Source organism: Hyperolius riggenbachi, chromosome 1 (genome assembly GCF_040937935.1).
Source record: "Hyperolius riggenbachi isolate aHypRig1 chromosome 1, aHypRig1.pri, whole genome shotgun sequence".
In the NCBI taxonomy this organism is placed as follows: Eukaryota; Metazoa; Chordata; class Amphibia; order Anura; family Hyperoliidae; genus Hyperolius; species Hyperolius riggenbachi.
In genome coordinates this window covers 379,110,279-379,131,380 of record NC_090646.1, presented here as the reverse complement: position 1 = coordinate 379,131,380, position 21,102 = coordinate 379,110,279, and the positions used below count along the sequence as shown (strand labels likewise).

Sequence of the window (21,102 nt, the reverse complement as noted above, 5' to 3'; positions counted from 1 at the left end):
GAGCTGTAGAAATTGTCTGTCGTCAGGCAGTACCCCTGATCCAGCAATGGCTCAATTAGGGTTAGGACAGAGGAGGTGGCACACCCAAACTGGCTGAACTGAGGGGCAAATTTGGTGCCTTTGCCCGTGTAAATTACAGAGTTCCAGATGTACCCGGAGTTGGCCTCACAGAGCATATACGACTTCACCCCAAAGCGTGCCCTTTTTGAGGCAATAAATTGCACCCAGCTCAGTCTCCCCTTATATGCCATGAGGCTTTCGTCAACCGTGATGTCGCGATCTGGAACATACACAGCCTTGAAGTTCGCAACAATCATCTGGTATATGTCCCAAATTTTTTTCAGCTTGGGTGCGGGATGGGTGGCCTCATCAAACTCCTCGTTGTTTCCGAAGTGCAAATACTTCATGATGAGGGTATACCGTGGCTCGGACATAACAGATCCAAAGAAGGGCGTACTGAGGATCTTATTAGTGGTCCAGTACCACTTCTGCAGCGGCTTACCAACAACTCCCTGGAGGATGACGAGCCCCAGGAACACCCAGATGTCGTTGCTGGTCACAGGTTCCCACTTCCTGCTCCGCGAGAACCTGGGTAGAGAAGATCCCTGCTGATGTTGCGCTGCATAGCGATTCGTCTCCTCAACAATCTTGCGGATGACGTCATCAGTCAGGAAGAGCTCCAGAAAGGACAGCGGACTCTCGTCGCACGCGATCTTCTGCCCGGGTGCCCCTGTGAAGGGGAACCTGGGTGGCGGAGCTTGAGTGGGGCTCCCCAGCTCACACCAGGTGCGTGCGACCGTCACTGGCTCCTCGGCTTCCTCATCACTGGTCTCCGTCTCCGAAGACAGGTTACCGGGAACATCGCTGTCTGTCGATTCCTCTAGGAGCTCGTCTTCGCTGTCGCTTGCCTCGAGGACATCCAACAACTCCTCGTCACGCACACGCCTCCGGGAGGACGAGGCCATGACCCCAAGCAGGGTACGGGGTCACGAGCAGCGACAAAAAAAAAAAACAAAAAAAACCAGCAAAAGCAAACGCACAGGGATCACAGCGTCTTGAAAAAGACGGAAAGCAATACGCAATCTGACAGTAATATGAACGAAGCTAAGGCTGGAAAAAAGCAGTAATCGCACAGAAATCGCACAGCAATCACAGATGATAGCTGTAAACAGACTAACACTGGACGCTGAGGACTCTGAAAGAGGGAGAGCCAGTAACTGTTCAGGGCTTTTATTGAGAGCTGACAGGTGTTTGTGCAAACAACTTTTTGAAATACAGTAGCATGATTGGATTACATAGAGTTTGTGTACCTATGTAATCCAATGATGCTGTCGCCGCGACGGACACTAGGGGGCGCAGGAGCCGGCGTCAGAGGAAGTGGCTGGGCTACGCCATCTTCCCTGACTGCCAGATCTCCGTAGGCTTGCGGAGAGGAGGGGAGCAGGGACCGGAGGATCGGGGGAGCCTGGGGAGCGGGGACCGGAGGATCGGAGGAGCCTGGCGCCGGCGATCAGAGCCAGCAGGAGGGAGAGGGAGCCCCGCAGCAGCACAGAGGAGGCGGCGGAGATCACGCTGTGCACGCTGGTGAGTGGGGACAGCGCTGGACGAGCTGAGCTCGTCCTAAACACTAACAGCAACTTTTTCTTGGACGAGCTCAGCTCGTCCAGAACGCTAGGGTGGTTAAAAGTGAACCCGACAGTGAAAAGGATATGGAGGCTGCCTTATTTGTTTCCTACTCTAAACAATACCAGTTGCCTGGCAGCCCTGCTGATCCATTTGGCTGCAGGAGTGTCTTAAGTACACCTGAAACAAGCATGCAGCTAATCTTGTCAGTTCTGACAATACTGTCAGAAACATCTGATTGTTCAGGGTCTATGGTTGAAAGCATTAGAAGCAGAGAATCAGGACAGCCAGGCAACTGGTATTGCTTAAAAGCAAATAAAATATGGCAGCCTCCATGTCTCACCTCAGTATTATGCAGGAGAACAGAGGCGCCAAAAGGATAAAAGGCGAACTAGAGAAGGGGAAAGAAGGCCATAACAGCACCACTCAGGACTAATATATAAACCAGTATGTAATAAATTCATCTTTATTAACAATCCAATGAATAAAAACACATAAAAACAACCACCACAAAGTGAGTCTGGGGTCCCAAATACAATAAATGGATAATACACCTGCACTAATAATAATTCATGTATATAACAATGGTGCAAAATGTAAACAAGAAGTATATATGTTTCTATTGGCCTCCTCAGAAGCGGGCGTTTTCCCGCGAGGTGCACTAAGGCTTCCCGGCGAGCCTGGGGTCCCCCTTCTTCCTGCCTCTATTGTCTTCATTGTGAGTATCCCCGTTTACTTGCTTCTTCACCCTCCCTTGGTGCATCCTAGGCACATTGTGTGCGCTTTTCTTGATTCACTTGTTCAGCCATTGTGCTGTCGGATTTATTTTTGGGTATACAGCACAACATTATTGTTTTGTTTTTGCACTTAGTCACTTTAATATTGTCTCATTCTATCGTTGTTAGCACCTTATTGCTCCTGGAGTGTTTATATATATTTTATATTTATATCTTATTATCCTAGCATTTATCTATGGACCTTAGGGTTTACTCTATTTATTTTTCTTGCTTGATACATTGTTGATCTCAGTAGAGGTAGTGGGTGTTTTTCACCCAATAGAAACATATATACTTCTTGTTTACATTTTGCACCATTGTTATATACATGAATTATTATTAGTGCAGGTGTATTATCCATTTATTGTATTTGGGACCCCAGACTCACTTTGTGGTTGTTGTTTTTATGTGTTTTTATTCATTGGATTGTTAATAAAGATGAATTTATTACATACTGGTTTATATATTAGTCCTGAGTGGTGCTGTTATGGCCTTCTTTCCCCTTCTCTAGTTTTCCAGTTTTGATTGGCCTCCAGCACGCCCAGGAATCATTTATTATCTATTATTGATTTAGTGGTGCTATGTTCCATTTCTTGTGTTCAAAAGGATAAAAGGCAGCTAAATGGAGTACATTTGAAATCGGCGCCGGTAGACTTGGGCGCAGGATACAGCAGTATATGGCTGATCCTGCTTCTGCACAAGTCCGGGCCGATTTAATTACTATTCCCCCTCCAGGCCGCCATGGATAGTGGGGGAATGAAATAATTTGGCTTCCAGCGATTGCTGGAGGCCGAATGATTATGTTTTTAAGCAATCTCGGCTCCGTCTTCTGAAGGAGCCGACGTTACTCACTGAGCGCTTCAATAGGAGCGATTCCAATTGTAGTCTATGGAGGCGCCGGCTGCGCCCAAATCTAGCAGCGCTGAAAAGCACTGCTCCGAGCTAAATGAGCTTAAAAAACCAAATTCTTGGTAAATAGAGGAGGTAGTGGTGGACTTACCTCCTCCAAGTAGACACACAATGACTGTAGTAAAGACAGTCAATATATTTTATTTATGAACTCCAAATATGCAACGCGTTTCGTAGGTTTGATCCAGCTTCATCAGGCAATAACAACGGAGCAATAGCATATGTGGTCAGTAGAAGAGAGATGCCTGGCTCTTCTACTGACCACATATGCTATTGCTCCGTTGTTATTGCCTGATGAAGCGGGATCAAACCTACGAAACGCGTTGCATATTTGGAGTTCATAAATAAAACATATTGACTGTCTTTACTACAGTCGTTGTGTGTCTACTTGGAGGAGGTAAGTCCACCACTACCTCCTCTATTTACCAAGAATTTGGTTTTTAAAGCTCATTTAGCTTCCTTTTATCCTTTTGGCGCCTCTGTTCTCCTGCAAAATATTGAGTCCACCCTGGGTGGAGGGTTGAACCCCCTTTTTCTCATCTACAGAGAGCGACTTCTTATTCCTGAGTGGGGTCAGGAAAATTTCCTCACCTGCCTTTACAGTGGTTGCCTAATGGTAACCCTGGTTTGTGAGTATTAATATTTACTCTATCTAGTAACCATTTACCAGTACATATTACACTATTGGGGCTCTTGGTGTTTCTTGTTTTTATGTCTCACCTCAGGTTCACTTTAAAACCATAGGACATTCCTCATGGGCATTGCACCATACAGTAATAAATGTATATGTAGTTTAGTCAAACAGCTATGACAACTATGCGTTTTTATCAAAAAATAAAAATGAAACAAGCCAAAATCACAAAAACTCAGTTTTCATTATTATAAGCTGTGTATTATGGAAATGTACTCATTTTGTTTGCCCAAAAAATAAATAAATACTGTGACTCACGATTTTCTTTCCCCAAAAATAAAAATCTCATTGACAGTTGACAATTTTTCAGAACATTATATTAAAAAGCTGTAACAGTTTTATATATGAAAATGTTATGAAAGAAAGAGGACTAATGTAAATCACGAACAGCAAGTAAGACTTTACTTCCAAGTCCATGCGTGGCTTTCAAAAAAAATAGACATAATATTAAATCAGTCAGGGAACTGTGCTTTCTTATCAAACTACAACTTACATTATGCTCTGGCAGAGGTTACTGGGAGTTGTAGTTCAAGAAGGACAGCTAACCATGTGGCTAGGAGCAAACTAGGCTGTACAGAAAACCATGAGTTTTCTGCATTGTGCAGTTTTAACATTTTCGGTGTGTTTTTGTATAAATTTGCATTAGCGTTTTTGGTGTTTGCACCCCCCCCCCTAATATTTTTCCTCTTTTCAATGGATTTAAATACTGTATCATATTTGTTTTATAGAAGTGCATGTAAAAACGCACGAAAAAGGCACATCCTCTGCATCTCCATTGAAATACATTATGTGCGTTTTACATGCGCATTATAGAAATGTGCAGAACGTTGTGAGCTTTGAAAAACACACATTGTAAAAACGTAGATACGCTTTTTTATGTGGCCTATAGACTTTCATTATGAAAAAACGCATGCGTTTTCCACAATGTTAGCAATTCTGCCTAGTGTGCTCCTAGCCTGTAGGATGTCAGGGAAATTTATATTTTTAGGAAATCTTTTCATAAACTCATGTTATTTTTTAAAATGTTAATATTAATAAAAGGTATCTCTGTGAATAGTAACTGGGAATCTCCAAAATGTAGACTGTTGATTTCTAATATGCAGAAATGAACCATGGTTGGGTTTTATAATTTCAGAGGACAGCAGGCTGTGGCGTATGATCGAAGAGGTCTGTCCAGTCTACAAAGATTCCATCAGCTTCTGGGGCATCTTATTTCAAACAAGCTACTTTTTTACGAAGCTCCGCTTCATCTGCACCGCATATTTCATCAATCTAGAGAAGAAAAAAAAGTACACGATTAACAAGACATGGCAGTGATTTTATACAAATTTTTTTTTGCCTATCTTAGCCCCCACCCACCACCCAAAAAAGATACAGAGCTCATATGGAAATAAAAAGGAATTTGTGTGAGCTAAAGAAAGGTGTTACTCTGCATTTATTTTACATATGTCTAAGTTACCAAAACCACTTTAAAGTGAACCTAAACCGTACGTGGTAAAGGGAAAAAAAAAAACAAAAAACAAAAAAAAACAGCCCCCTGCAGCCGTTGTGCGCATGCACAACTCAACGATACTCCGTTCCCCTGCAGCGGCCTGTGCAGGCACAGTATGAGATTTCCAAGTACTACGCAGGACACTTCTGGCGACGGGAGAGTGATAGAGGTCACGCACGGCCAGGGCTGCACTGGCGCAATGGCCATCAACTGGCAAGTCAGTGGAAAACGAAAGTAAGCCACTGCGGAGGACCGGAGGATCGTTGAGTGGCGGCGGGGCACAGGACGGCTGAAGAGGGCTGGTAGAATCCCCAGGCAAGTGAAACTCTTTTTTTTCCCTGTTCGGTTTAGGTTTCCTTTGAAGGACAACTGTAGCAAGAGGTATGTGGAGGCTGCCATATTCATTTCCTTTTAAGCAATACAAGTTGCCTGGCTGCCCTGCTGGTCCTCTGCCTCTATTAATTTAAGCCATAGACCCTGAACAAGCATCCAGCAGATCAGGGGATTCTGACATTATTGTCACATCTGACGAGATTAGCTGCATGCTTGTCTCTGGTGTTATGCAGATACTACTGCAGCCAAATAGATCAACAGGGCTGCCAGGAAACTAGTATTGTTTAAAATGAAATAAATATGGCAGCCTCCATATACCCCTTGCTACAGTTGTGCTTTAAAGCCCATCTCAGGGCAGAAAAACTACATCTGCTAAAAAAGACAAGCTAGTACTCTCCAAGAAGGTGCCCTTCAGCCCCCAGTCATCCTCGTCTTCTTCCAGGTCCATTCTCCCTGATCACCTTTTTACTGAGTGTCTCCATCTGCAATGTCCATGCACCTGTTACTACTAGACATCAACATTACTGACTGGGTGGTGGATCTGGTAATCAAAGCTGGAGCAGAAATCCGAATGCCTTATGGCGGGAATTTGGTGGTCTTTTCATATGTGCAGCTTTGATTTCACTGCTTGAACCTTAGCATTAAAGGACAACTGTAGGGAAAGGTCTATGGAGGCTGCCACATTTACTTACTTTTTACCACTAGCCTGGCAGCCCTGATGATCTATTTGGCTGCAGTAGTGTCTGAATCACAAACCTGAAACAAGCGTACAGCTAATTTTGTCAGATCTGACAATGTCAAAAACACCTGATATGCTGCATGCTTGTTCGGGGTCTATGGCTAAAAGTATTAGAGGCAGAGGATCAGCAGGACAGCCAGGCAACTGGTATTTAAAATAAATATGGCAGCCTCCATATCCCTCTCACTAGAGTTGTCCTTTTTTTAGAGTCTCACTAACAATCACTTTATCTCCATATAAAACATTACTTGTAGTATTGTTTTTCATGTTAAAGGCTAGTATAGATGCCACATATAAACAATTATCATTAGACTACTCCAGGCTGTCTGAAACTTGGTCATCAAAACGCCTCTGACAAATAGGACATCGGAATAGAGTGATGGAAAGTGGACTTGTAGCATGAAAGCTGGCCAGGAATGACTGCCACTCATACCAGGCAGATTAAGTCACTGGACACACAACAAATAGACACAAGCTAGACTAATCAACAATGCTTTGCAACCTACCTTACTTCCATTTTTGTAAAAATGAAATGTTGGCATGGCTCGGATACCACAAGATTCTGCTATGTCCTACAGAAATATAAACAAATAGGATTAAGAACCTCAGAAGGGATAAGAGGTACCCTAGCTTGTAATGTCATCACCACAAGATTTAAAGGTACCCATATATTAGGCGATGATGGGCGGATTCAACAAAGAGAAATCTCTCTCTGATCAAATCTGATCGAGGAGAGATCTGTCAGCTGCCCACACACCGCAGGCCGGTTCCCTAACTATTTTAGCATGAAACCTTTCAGGATTCGGTCCTGTGTCACGGTGCCTGTCCGTCTGCCAAATCTGCTGCTCCATACATGCTGTTGGTGTGGCGTGTGTCTGACGTCACACGCCGCGTGTTATACGCTGGTGCTGTGTATGGGGCTAATGGAAGAGCGGCGGATTTGAAAGGTCAGGCACCGCGACACAGGACAGGTAATGCATAAATGCACACATGCACTTTTATACACTGGGGAAACAGCGCCAGGAGTTTTGCCACATTTGTCACTCGTCTCGATATCACTCGCCGTAACCGCCGCACACCTGCTCGAGCTAGTTGCCACTATGCCTTGCAGCGTGTCCGATTAATACATGGGACCAATTTTGGTTGCATCGTCAATTGAGCATGCACTTGGAGGCACAGATTTTCATCCGATTCAATTATAACAATCCAATCAGATGGTGAATCAGCCGCCAAGTCGCCTAATATACCTTAACATTCCATATTCAGATCAAACTAAGGGCTCTTGCACACTGCAAGTGATTCCGATTCAGATTCCGCTTTTTAATCAGTTTTTACATCCGATTCAGATTCCGATTTGCAGTGTGCAGGGAACAAACTGCAAATCGGAATCTGAATCGGATGTAAAAACTGATTAAAAAGCGGAATCTGAATCGGAATCACTTGCGGTGTGCAAGAGGCCTGAGTAAGCGTTATTAGTCATTTAAAGAGAACCCGAGGTGTGTTTAAAGAATGTTGTCTGCATACAGAGGCTGGATCTGCCTATACAGCCCAGCCTCTGTTGCTATCCCAAACCCCACTAAGGTCCCCCTGCACTCTGCAATCCCTCATAAATCACAGCCGTGCTGTAAGGCTGTGTTTACATCTGTAGTGTCAGTCTCAGCTGCTCCCCCGCCTCCTGCATAGCTCCGGTCCCTGCCCCTGTCCCTTCCCTCCAATCAGCAGGGAAGGAAAGGATGCAGGCGGGGACTGGAGTTCTGCAGGAGGCGGGGAGAGCAGCAGACTGACACTATAGAGATAAACACAGCCAGCTCTGACAAGCTGTTTGTCAGCAGCGTGGCTGAGATTTATGAGGGATTGCAGAGTGCAGGGGGACCTTAGGGGGGTTTGGGATAGCAACAGAGGCTGGGCTGTATAGGCAGATCCAGCCTCTGTATGCAGATAATATTCTTCAAACCCACCTCGGGTTCTCTTTAACTCAGAATTACGGCTGCACAGCGCTTAGTGTGGACATCAGACAGCACCGTGAAGGCACTTTGTGTTGCTGCGGCTATCAGATAGTGCTGCTGAAACTGCTGAGGACTTCACATTAGTAACACAACTGTACACTAGCCTTCATTCTTACAGCAGAGAAGTACTTCATCATAAAAGTTCTTTGGTGAAAATGGGATATTAAAAAACTTGATGTAACTTTTCATTACAAAATTAATTTATTAGGAGTGGATACATTTTTTACGGACTCCGGGATCCAGACATGTCTGCGAATCAACAGCCCTGGAAAAAATGAACACTAGGCAAATGACCATATGCTTACCCTTGCATTATCCACGTCTACTTTATAGAAAAGCACATCGGGATACTCGTGGGAAAGAGCCTGGAAAACAAAAAATATAAAAATATTATGCATTTATGCAGCACTGACATTTTTTGCAGAGCTTTTAGAGACACTTAACCCCCCCCCCCCCCCTCCCTCCCCAAAGTTTTACTCACCTGGGGCTTTTACCAGCCCCCTGCAGCTGTCCAGTGCCCTCCCAGTCACGATCGGATTCTCCTGTCCCCTGCCGCCAGCTACTTTCACTTTGCCGACAGGCCATGCATAGCTTTCTACGCGCTCCCGTCCGCAATAGCATCCTGCGCAGAACGCTATTGGGAACACTTAGAAGGAGATGCGTGGCCAGACCTGTCGGCAAAGTGACCTGGTCCCCTGGTTTAAGTGCTAGCTCACGCTTTCTGCTGGTGTCTTCATTCCATAGACCTTGGGCAACGCATCTGGGAGAAAATGCTGGCACAAAAACACGAGGGACACCCACACAGAGACGACACAGAAAGCAAAAAGTTGCCTGCAGAATCCTTACCTCACAGAGTAATCTACAGTGTAGCGAGCAAGACAGGTGAGTGACAAAGATAAAGGGGAAAGGAATTTATTTAGCTTACCTATACTGTTATTTTTAGTGTTCACTGTGATATGAAAGAAGAAAAGAAATTTCTGCTGGTTTCCACCTTTGCTGTTTCTCTGTTATTCCAAAAGTGAAATCACTTCTGCCCCCCCTTTTTAACCCAGGTCAGTGTTAATATATTTAGACTTCCCACAATCCTGCTGAGCAAAGGCACGGAGTAAAAAATACAAAGGAGTGGACATATAGGGACCTACATATATATATTTTAACAGAATGTAATGATAACCTGTCAGGCCTCACACTGATTAAGCAGTATAGCAGTATAAGTGCACCATTCTGGACATTGGGTCCACAAGTCACAAACATTTATATTTGGTCCTTGACAAATATGTTGTCTACTATATATGGCCTGGCAGTGATGGGCTTCTGAACAGCCCCACCATTCGTAATCGTAATTTCAAAATGAATATGGCAGCCTCCATATCCCTCTCAGGTCACATGTCCTTTAATCATTTAATGCGCGCTCCCGGCCGCAGATCATTAGCCCAGGAATCAACGAATCGGGCCATGGTGCCCGATCATTGATTCCTCTCCCCCGCAACAAAATTGACTGCAACACGTCAATATTTATCTAAGGGTCTAAACTTTTTAACCACTTCAGGATTCTGCGTACGCATAAGTACGCCCCTGAATCCTGAAGCGGTTTTCATGGAAACGGCCGCTCGTATGAGCGGCCGTTCCATGTCAGTTCACAGAGGGTGTCTCTGAACACCCTGCGAGCCTCCGATCGCGGCTCGCAGGGTAAATGTAAACACGCGGGGAACATCTTCCCCGCTGTTTACATACATACGGCGCTGCGGCGATCAGACCCCCCCAGCAGGACATCCCCCTAGTGGGGAAAAAAGTGAGGAAGTCTGATCGCCCTGTCTGCTATCTGATCTGTGCTGCGGGCTGAAGAGCCCACCCAGCACAGATCCTCCAAACCACCCGAAACCCGGAAGTGGTTAAATATCCATGTAAAGATGATTTTTTTTTTTTTCTTTATAAGCTTGTAAATAGTGATGGATGCAAAACGGAAAAAATGCACTTTTATTTCCAAATAAAATATTGTCGCCATACATTGTGATAGGGACAGCGCTGCGTAATATGTTGGCGCTTTATAAATACAATAAATAATAATAACATAATTTAAACGGTGTAATAACCGGGACAAATGGGCAAATACAATACGTAGGTTTTAAATTATGGAGGCATGTATTATTTTAAAACTATAATGGCAGAAAACTGAGAAATAATGATTTTTTTCCGTTTTTTTTTTTCTTATTCTTCCTGTTAAAATGCATTTACAGTAAAGAGTTTCACTTACCTGGGGCATCTACAAGCCCCCTGCAGCCATGCTGTGCCCTCGCAGTCACTTATGGCTCCTTCGGTCCCCCGCTGCCTGCTAGTTTCGTTTTTGCCGACTCTGAGTTGGCCAGCCGCCATGCATATTTTTTTACGCATTCCCGTTGGTGCAGGAAGCTATCGCGGACATTAACACGTGCATTTTTACGTGTTACAGATGCAATGCGTAGAAATGTATGCATTGAAACTGTAACGCGTAAAAATGTACTTGTTGATGTCCGCGATAGCTTCCTGCACCAGCGGGAATGCGTAAAAAGGTACGCATGGCGACCTGCCAACTCTGAGTCGGCAAAAACGAAACTAGAAGGCAGCGGGGGACCGAAGGAGCCATAAGTGACTGCGAGGGCATTATTATATAGCTAAGGTTCCCTTTAAGCATTTTGGCTAAATAGTGGCTATAAATACATTTAAGACATTTGCAGAAATACAGCCGACGTTACAGGCAGTTAGCAAAGTCTGTTTTAAAAATGACCAAATAATACATGGGCAGATGACAGGGGGTCCCTGCTACGATGAACCCCAAAATTAGCCTCTTGCTATTTTTACCCCTATAAAACCAAATGCAACTGTATAATTATTTATTCATGAAATATTGTTAATAGCTAAATACTACATGAGATACTCCTCCCAAACTATCCTATGCAAGAAATAATGTACCATAAAGTACAAAATATATAGGACAGAGGAATTTTTTCCTTACCTCAAATACTGGAGAAATACGTTTGCAGGGTCCGCACCACACTGCAGTGAAATCAATCACTAACAGCTTATCACCAGCCGTCTCCATGATCACATTAAATTCCTCCTGTTGAATTAAGAATACCATAACTGAAATAGTCCATCTTAATTGCTGGCAGATGGTTTGAGTAACACAAATGTTTCAGCAGTATCATGTCAAGAGGTTTTATTTTGGTGGTGCCAGGCAGTCACTTCTAGAAACAGGCAGGATCTGTGCAGTCAATGCATTAAGCTTGCAGCACTGGAATGTGTATGAGAGCATATAAGAGATCTACAATTATAGCATGCCTTTAGGTGTAATACTATCTGAAATAGACATTTCTAAACTGTCTATGGCCTCAATTCACAAAGCACTTTAGACTAGTCTACTGATGGTTTTTAGTCTACTGATGGTTTGATCAGTTGCAACTTGCATCAAAGAGGAATTCACTATTATCAAATGTTTAAAGGCCCATAGAGCGACAGTTGCCCCGTGTGTATGACGCGCGCATTACAAACTGTCGCCGGATAGTGAAGTTGTCGTGCGTCTGCATTTCTGGCGAGACGTGTGGATAGCAGTCGCCGCCAGGGCTGCATGCAACAGGGGACAGTTGTGCCCTGTGTGTATGTAGCTTTAGACCTGGTCAAAACCATTTGTTAATTAGGTCGGTAAAGCAGGGGAAATGATCAAAAGATACAATTCACAAACGAGTAGCTATGACTGACATCCTTCTTCTTTGATGAGCTCTCCTCTGCATACAATTAAACTCCTGCATAAATAATTCAAAAAGGTTCTATCCTCACATCTAAAATACCTCACAGAAATACTTTACCTACAGAAATCAGCTGGTCTAATGTCTGTCAGAAAAAGTGGGTGTGGTTACTCCTTGTTTACCTTTGTGAATTGTGTTATTACTGAATGTTAGACCAGTTCTAAAAACAGGTCTGAGGGCTCGTTTCCACTAATGCGGTGCGGAATCGCCTGGATTCCACCGCTGATGAAATCGCATGCGGATGCGATTCCCCCTGCGTTTTTGCCGCAAATTCGCATAGGTGAGGGTATATGCGATTTTAACCATGTCACTGCCTGTGTGAATTTACATTGGTACCTATGCGAATTCGTGTCAAAAAAACGCATGGGGAAACCACATGCGATTTCCCTATTAAATACATTGCATGCGATTCGCATGCATTCCACTCGCAGGCGAATTCTGCGGCTCTTTTGTGCGTTTTTTCACCGCTGAAAAAAAAAACTGCACCTCAACAACGCTACAGTGGAAACAGGCCCATCCACTTGCATTACAGGTGCGAATCTGCATGTGTTGGACGCATGCGGATTCGCGATAGTGGAAACGAGCCCTAAAGCATGACACCAAACCATCAGTAGACGAAAAACCATCTGTAGACTAGTCTAAACTGCTTAGTGAATTGAGGCCTAAGGGGGGTAATTTGCAAATGTGCACAACTGTGCCACAGACAAATTTCATGTAAAAAAACGAGGTTTCTATTGACAGAGGACAGATGTAAATGCAAAAGTACACTGCTAGGATTTTCATGAAACATAATGTTATGGTATATAGGTTTGTGAAGGAGTGCAAAGTGAACCAAGGAAACTAATTCATAACAGCATTGCAATTTTGTCAGCAAACGCTACCTATTCATAGCCAGTAAGATAAAGGGGTCTACTCAGAGATTAACCACTTCACGACCGCCGCATGTACAAATGGCGGCCGGGAAGTGGATCCCGCAAGGACCGCCGCATGTACAATTGGCGGCGGTCCTTGTACGGGCATGGGCGGAGCGATCGCGTCATTCGTGACGCGATCCTCCGCCAGGGACTGACTCCGCCCCCCTCGCGCTGTAACCCGCCGGCCGTTCGGAAGCGCCGGCGGGTTACTAGCACCCGGATCGCCGCATACAAAGTGTATAATACTTTGTAATGTATACAAAGTATTTATACAGGCTGCCTCCTGCCCTGGTGGTCCCAGTGTCCGAGGGACCACCAGGGCAGGCTGCAGCCACCCTAGTCTGCACCCAAGCACACTGATTCCCCCCCCTGATTGCCCACAGCACCCCTCAGACCCCCCCCTGCCCACCCCCCAGACCACTGTTTGCACCCAATCACTCCCCTAATCACCCATCAATCACTCCCTGTTACTATCTGTAAACGCTATTTTTTTTTTATGCCCTAAACTGCCCCCTGCTCCCTCCTGATCACCCCCCTCCCTCAGATTCTCTCTAGACCCCCCCCCCCGTGTACTGTATGCATCTATCCCCCTGATCACCTGTCAATCACCCATCAATCACCCCCTAACCTGCCCCTTGCGGGCAATCTGATCACCCACCCACACCAATAGATCGCCCGCAGATCCGACGTCAGATCACCTCCCAAGTGCATTGTTTACATCTGTTCTCTACCCTAAACACCCACTAATTACCCATCAATTACCATCTGTCACTGCTACCCATCAGATTAGACCCCTATCTACCCCTAGGGCACTCAATCACCCGCCCACACCCTCAGAACGCCCTCAGACCCCAGCCCTGATCACCTCGCCAGTGCATTGCTTGCATCTATTGCCCCCTCTAATCACACCTTGAGACACCCATCAATCACCTCCTGTCACCCCCTAGCACACCTACCCATCAGATCAGGCCCTAATTTGCCCCGTGTGGGCTCCTGATCACTCGGCCAAACCCTCAAATCCCCCTCAGACCCCCTTCCGATCACCTCTCCAGTGCATTGATTACATCTATTTTCCCCTCTAACCACCCCCTGAGACACCCATCAATCACCTCCTGTCACCCCCCTAGCACTCCTATCCATCAGATCAGGCCCAATACAACCTGTCATCTAAAAGGCCATCCTGCTTATGACCGGTTCCACAAAATTCGCCCCCTCATAGACCACCTGTCATCAAAATTTGCAGATGCTTATACCCCTGAACAGTCATTTTGAGAAATTTGGTTTCCAGACTACTCACGGTTTTGGGCCCGTAAAATGCCAGGGCAGTATAGGAACCCGACAAGTGACCCTATTTTAGAAAAAAGACACCCCAAGGTATTCTGTTAGGTGTATGATGAGTTCATAGAAGATTTTATTTTTTGTCAGAAGTCAGCGGAAATTGAGTTTTATTGTGTTTTTTTTCACAAAGTGTCATTTTTCACTAACTTGTGACAAAAAATAAAATCTTCTATGAACTCGCCATACACCCAACGGAATACCTTGGGGTGTCTTCTTTCTAAAATGGGGTCACTTGTGGGGTTCCTATACTGCCCTGGCATTTTAGGGGCCCTAAACCGTGAGGAGTAGTCTAGAAAACAAATGCCTCAAAATGACCTGTGAATAGGACGTTTGCGCACCTAGGCTGCAAAAAAGTGTCAAACATGTGGTACCGCCGTACTCAGGAGAAGTAGTATAATGTGTTTTGGGGTGTGTTTTTACACATACCCATGCTGGGTGGGAGGAATCTCTCTGTAAATGGACAATTGTGTGTAAAAACAAAATCAAACAATTGTCCATTTACAGAGATATTTCTCCCACCCAGCATGGGTATGTGTAAAAATACACAACAAAACACATTATACTACTTCTCCTGAGTACGGCGGTACCACATGTGTGGCACTTTTTTACATCCTAAGTACGCTAAGGGGCCCAAAGTCCAATGAGTACCTTTAGGATTTCACAGGTCATTTTGCGACATTTGGTTTCAAGACTACTCCTCACGGTTTAGGGCCCCTAAAATGCCAGGGCAGTATAGGAACCCCACAAATGACTCCATTCTAGAAAGAAGACACCCAAAGGTATTCCGTTAGGAGTATGGTGAGTTCATAGAAGATTTTATTTTTTGTCACAAGTTAGCGGAAAATGACACTTTGTGAAAAAAAACAATTAAAATCAATTTCCGCTAACTTGTGACAAAAAATAAAATCTTCTATGAACTCACCATACTCCTAACGGAATACCTTGGGGTGTCTTCTTTCTAGAATGGGGTCATTTGTGGGGTTCCTATACTGCCCTGGCATTTTAGGGGCCCTAAACCGTGAGGAGTAGTCTTGAAACAAAAATGACCTGTGAAATCCTAAAGGTACTCATTGGACTTTGGGCCCCTTAGCGCAGTTAGGCTGCAAAAAAGTGCCACACATGTGGTATCGCCGTACTCAGGAGAAGTAGTATAATGTGTTTTGGGGTGTATTTTTACACATACCCATGCTGAGTGGGAGAAATATCTCTGTGAATAGACAATTGTGTGTAAAACAAAATCAAACAATTGTCCATTTACAGAGATATTTCTCCCACCCAGCATGGGTATGTGTAAAAATATACCCCAAAACACATTATACTACTTCTCCTGAGTACGGCAATACCACATGTGTGGCACTTTTTTGCAGCCTAACTGTGCTAAGGGGCCCAAAGTCCAATCTTCACCTTTAGGCTTTACAGGGGTGCTTACAATTAGGCACCCCCCAAAATGCCAGGACGGTAAACACACCCCGCAAATTACCCCATTTTGGAAAGTAGACACTTCAAGGTATTCAGAGGGGAGCATAGTGAGTCCGTGGCAGATTTCATTTTTTTTGTCACAAGTTAGCAGAAATGGAAACTTTTTATTTTTTTCTTTTTTGTCACAAAGACAAAGCATATTTTCATTTCCATTACGTCCAGGGCCACTTGTTTTACTGTGTGCAAACATTGGAGTGAAACTAATCGCACAACACAAATCAATGGGCTGTTTCCACTGTGCCTGCACAGTAAGAACGACCTCGAGGTCGTCCTCTGCACCATACAAGGACCCCGGGCTGGCAGCTACGACCGGAGCTGTCAGCATGGTACAGACAGCTAAGAGGGGCTGCAGAAAGCCCCAGGTAAGTAAATGGGCTTTACTATTCTTTGCCTGATGACTCCTTTAAGGAGGGTCAAATATAGGAGTCAACTTATACACAAAGTCGACTTACATTCAAGAATATACGGTAGCTGTAGAGGTGTTAATCAAAACTAGTCCTTGTTAAGCGTACTTGTAGAGGGTGCAGACCAGGGCTGTGGAGTCGGAGTTGGAGTCGAGGAGTCAGAGTATTTTTGGGCACCCGGAGTCGGAGTTGGAGTCGTGGTTTCAGAAACTGAGGAGTCGGAGTCGCATGATTTTTGTACAAAATCCACAGCCCTGGTTAAGTATTAGACTAAGGAGTCGGAGTCTGAGCAATTTTGGGTACCCGGAGTTGGAGTCGGAGTTTCAGAAACTGAGGAGTCGGAGTTGGAAGATTTTTGTACCGACTCCACAGCCCTGGTGCAGACAGGAACAAAGATCTGATCGGGCCCCAGGCAATCTGTGGGTACTAAAAGTGGCCACACGATACAATAAAATTATCTGATTAAAAATGGAAAGCTTTTTTTCATTCGACTGAAAAATCCGATCAGCTTTCCCGTTTTTTTTTTTTCTATTTTTATCGATCTGTGTGAATAGACAATATCTCTGTGAATAGACAATTGTGTGTAAAACAAAATCAAACAATTGTCCATTTACAGAGATATTTCTCCCACCCAGCATGGGTATGTGTAAAAATATACCCCAAAACACATTATACTACTTCTCCTGAGTACGGCAATACCACATGTGTGGCACTTTTTTGCAGCCTAACTGTGCTAAGGGGCCCAAAGTCCAATCTTCACCTTTAGGCTTTACAGGGGTGCTTACAATTAGGCACCCCCAAAATGCCAGGACGGTAAACACACCCCGCAAATTACCCCATTTTGGAAAGTAGACACTTCAAGGTATTCAGAGGGGAGCATAGTGAGTCCGTGGCAGATTTCATTTTTTTTGTCACAAGTTAGCAGAAATGGAAACTTTTTTTTTTTTTCTTTTTTGTCACAAAGTGTAATTTTCCACTAACTTGTGACAAAAAATAAAATCTTCTATGAACTCACCATGCCTCTCAGCGAATACTTTGGGATGTCTTCTTTCCAAAATGGGGTCATTTGGGGGGTATTTATACTATCCTGGAATTCTAGCCCCTCATGAAACGACAGGTGGTCAGAAAAGTCATAGATGCTTCAAAATGGGAAAATCACTTTTTGCACGATAGTTTGTAAACTACGGTCCTGATAATGCGCCACGCTACATAGGCGCGAAACGGCTGTTGACCTTCTCTCTGCCTGTACCTCTCTCCATTTGTGTATTGCCTGGAAACAGTTTTTATCAAGCTTGGAATAAATGCTACGTTTTAGCCGGATGTGCACTACCGCCGTTTTCTCTTCAAGCCATGTATATTGAGTATATTTGGGAAGCTGCACTCAGGCTGTAATAGCTGCGGTCCTGTGCACAAGCTCTTCTGCTACAGTTTGATAGTTTGTAAACGCTATAACTTTTACCCAAACCAATCAATATAGGCTGAATTTTTTTTTTTTTTTATTAAAAACATGTTTGTCCACATATTTCATGCTGCATGTATACAGAAATTTTACTATATTTGAAAATGTCAGCACAGAAAGTTAAAAAAATCATTTTTTTTGACAAAATTCATGTCTTTTTTGATGAATATAATAAAAAGTAAAAATCGCAGCAGCAATCAAATAGCACCAAAAGAAAGCTTTATTAGTGACAAGAAAAGGAGCCAAAATTCATTTAAGTGGTAGGTTGTATGAGCGAGCAATAAACCGTGAAAGCTGCAGTGGTCTGAATGGAAAAAAAGGATCTGGTCCTTAAGGGGGGGGGGGGGGGGGGGTAAAGCCCACGGTCCTCAAGTGGTTAAAGTGAAACTCAAATCAATACACTATGCTCAGGCTCTATTCCCACTTTAAGCGGAGAAACAGTCATTGCAGGCAGGCGGATCGTTGCCCCATATAGCATATTTTCATTTCCATTACGTCCAGGGCCACTTGTTTTACTGTGTGCAAACATTGGAGTGAAACTAATCGCACAACACAAATCAATGGGCTGTTTCCACTGTGCCTGCACAGTAAGAACGACCTCGAGGTCGTCCTCTGCACCATACAAGGACCCCGGGCTGGCAGCTACGACCGGAGCTGTCAGCATGGTACAGACAGCTAAGAGGGGCTGCAGAAAGCCCCAGGTAAGTAAATGGGCTTTACTATTCTTTGCCTGATGACTCCTTTAAGGAGGGTCAAATATAGGAGTCAACTTATACACAAAGTCGACTTACATTCAAGAATATACGGTAGCTGTAGAGGTGTTAAATATAAATCAAAACTAGTCCTTGTTAAGCGTACTTGTAGAGGGTGCAGACCAGGGCTGTGGAGTCGGAGTTGGAGTCGAGGAGTCAGAGTATTTTTGGGCACCCGGAGTCGGAGTTGGAGTCGTGGTTTCAGAAACTGAGGAGTCGGAGTCGCATGATTTTTGTACAAAATCCACAGCCCTGGTTAAGTATTAGACTAAGGAGTCGGAGTCTGAGCAATTTTGGGTACCCGGAGTTGGAGTCGGAGTTGTGGTTTCAGAAACTGAGGAGCCGGAGTTGGAAGATTTTTGTACCGACTCCACAGCCCTGGTGCAGACAGGAACAAAGATCTGATCGGGCCCCAGGCAATCTGTGGGTACTAAAAGTGGCCACACGATACAATAAAATTATCTGATTAAAAATGGAAAGCTTTTTTTCATTCGACTGAAAAATCCGATCAGCTTTCCCGTTTTTTTTTTCTATTTTTATCGATCTGGAATGCTGGAAATTTGTCTTCAATTTTTCTAAAGATTGTATGGTGTGTGTTAGATTGTCAATTTATTAATATACACATCCTAGCAATTTTCTTAAGAGTTTCCAATCATTTTTATCATAATTGGAGGAAAAATTTAACATATGTGTGTGGTACATTGTAACATTTCAAAAATGTGACCAATCAGTTAGAAAAATTGATTGCAATTCTTAAATTGAACAGATATTTAAAAAATTGTATGGTGTGTGGCCACCTTAAAGGGAATATCCAGGCAAAAAAAAAAAAAAAAAAGTTTCACTTACCTGGGGCTTCTACCAGCCCCATGCAGCCATCCTGTGCTCTCGTAGTCAATCACTGCTGCTCCAGTCCCCCTCTCTCAGCTTGCAGACCTCCGAGGTCGGCGGGCCGCTTGCATACATTTTTATGCATTCCCGCTGGTGCAGGAACAGTAACACATACATTTTTACGCGTTAGTGGTTCCATGCGTACATTTTTATGCATGGAACCACTAATGCGTAAAAATGTATGTGTTACTGTTCCTGCACTAGCGGGAATGCATAAAAATGTATGCAAGCGGCCCGCTGACCTCCGAGATCGGCAAGCTGACAGCGGGGGACTGGAGCTGCAGTGATTGACTACGAGAGCACAGGATGGCTGCATGGGGCTGGTAGAAGCCCCAGGTAAGTGAAAATCATTTTTCTTTATTTTTTTTTTGCCTGGATATTCCCTTTAAAGAGACTCAGTAACAAAATGTTCATCCTTATTTCTTCTATCCTATAAGTTCCTATACTTGTTCTAATGTGCTCTGTCTAACTGCAGCCTTTCCTAGTTGCACAGTGGCTGTATTATCTCTGTTATATGATCTAATCTCTCCTCTGTCGGGCTGAGGCAGTTAAGCTGGAATGTGCTGTGCTGCTTGTGATTGGATAGAAGCTATACACACCCTCTCCAGCCCCCCTGCACACTCTGTATGACCCGCACACTGAGCCCCTCTCTGCCTATCACTTGCTATGTCTGTGTAAACACTGCATAAACATGGCAATTACAAGACAGGATTGCAGCAGGGAGTGGCAGAAACAGCACAGAGGGGCCCATGAGAACATAATGAATAGAATGGTATGCTTTTTATTGTAAGAATTTTAGGGTACAGATTCTATTTAAGAGAGATGTGCAGGTACTCTGCGACCTGAATAAGTTTACGGGTGATAAACAAAACACCTCTTCAATGTGTACAACATTCTCAGTGGATTCATAACAGCTCTGCATGGAGTGCATATGTACAGTATTACTGTATAACTTAATTTGTAGTCAACAACCCCAAATGTAATAATATATGAAATTAATTGATTTCATGAGCCAAGGGAGTTTGATAATCATGTAGAATTGGTACAGGAGCTGACAATAATTAAATGTATTACTTTAATTATTGCTCAGGACCCACTTCATCTTTTGCCCATGCTCCCAGCTATGTACAAGCACATCTAGATTGAGCTGTGCATGCCCCGTAGAACAAAGTCCCTTGTGCGCGGCTTTTTTCCTCAATGCACAATTATGCTCAAGGGCTTCGTTCTTCTAGGCGTGCGCAGAACTTACTCATGCATGCTCAGTCCAGACGTACTCATGCATGGTATATATATATATATATATATATATATATATATATATATATATATATATATATATATATATATATATATATATATATATATATATATATATATATATATATATATATATATATATATATATATATATATATATATATATATATATATATATATATATACTTTTGTCGCATAGGTTTTGAAGGGCCCAGCACTGGAACGGTGGGCTGCAGGAGTATCTGGGAAGCCTCCCGACA

The 21,102-nt window shown here is 43.9% G+C and overlaps 1 protein-coding gene across 1 annotated transcript in view; it reads right to left on the bottom strand.

The window, feature by feature from the left end:
• Window positions 1-4,379: 4,379 nt before the first annotated feature.
• Window positions 4,380-21,102, bottom strand: part of LOC137551712 (thioredoxin-like) — a 30,356-nt gene continuing 13,633 nt past the window's right edge. The window contains exons 2-5 of the mRNA XM_068271357.1: window positions 11,562-11,666; window positions 8,875-8,934; window positions 7,070-7,135; window positions 4,380-5,271 (exon numbers count right to left, since the gene is read on the bottom strand). Of these exons, the coding sequence (XP_068127458.1) occupies window positions 5,209-5,271; window positions 7,070-7,135; window positions 8,875-8,934; window positions 11,562-11,666 (294 nt within the window). The 3' untranslated portion in view covers window positions 4,380-5,208. The remainder of the gene's footprint in view (window positions 5,272-7,069; window positions 7,136-8,874; window positions 8,935-11,561; window positions 11,667-21,102) is intronic.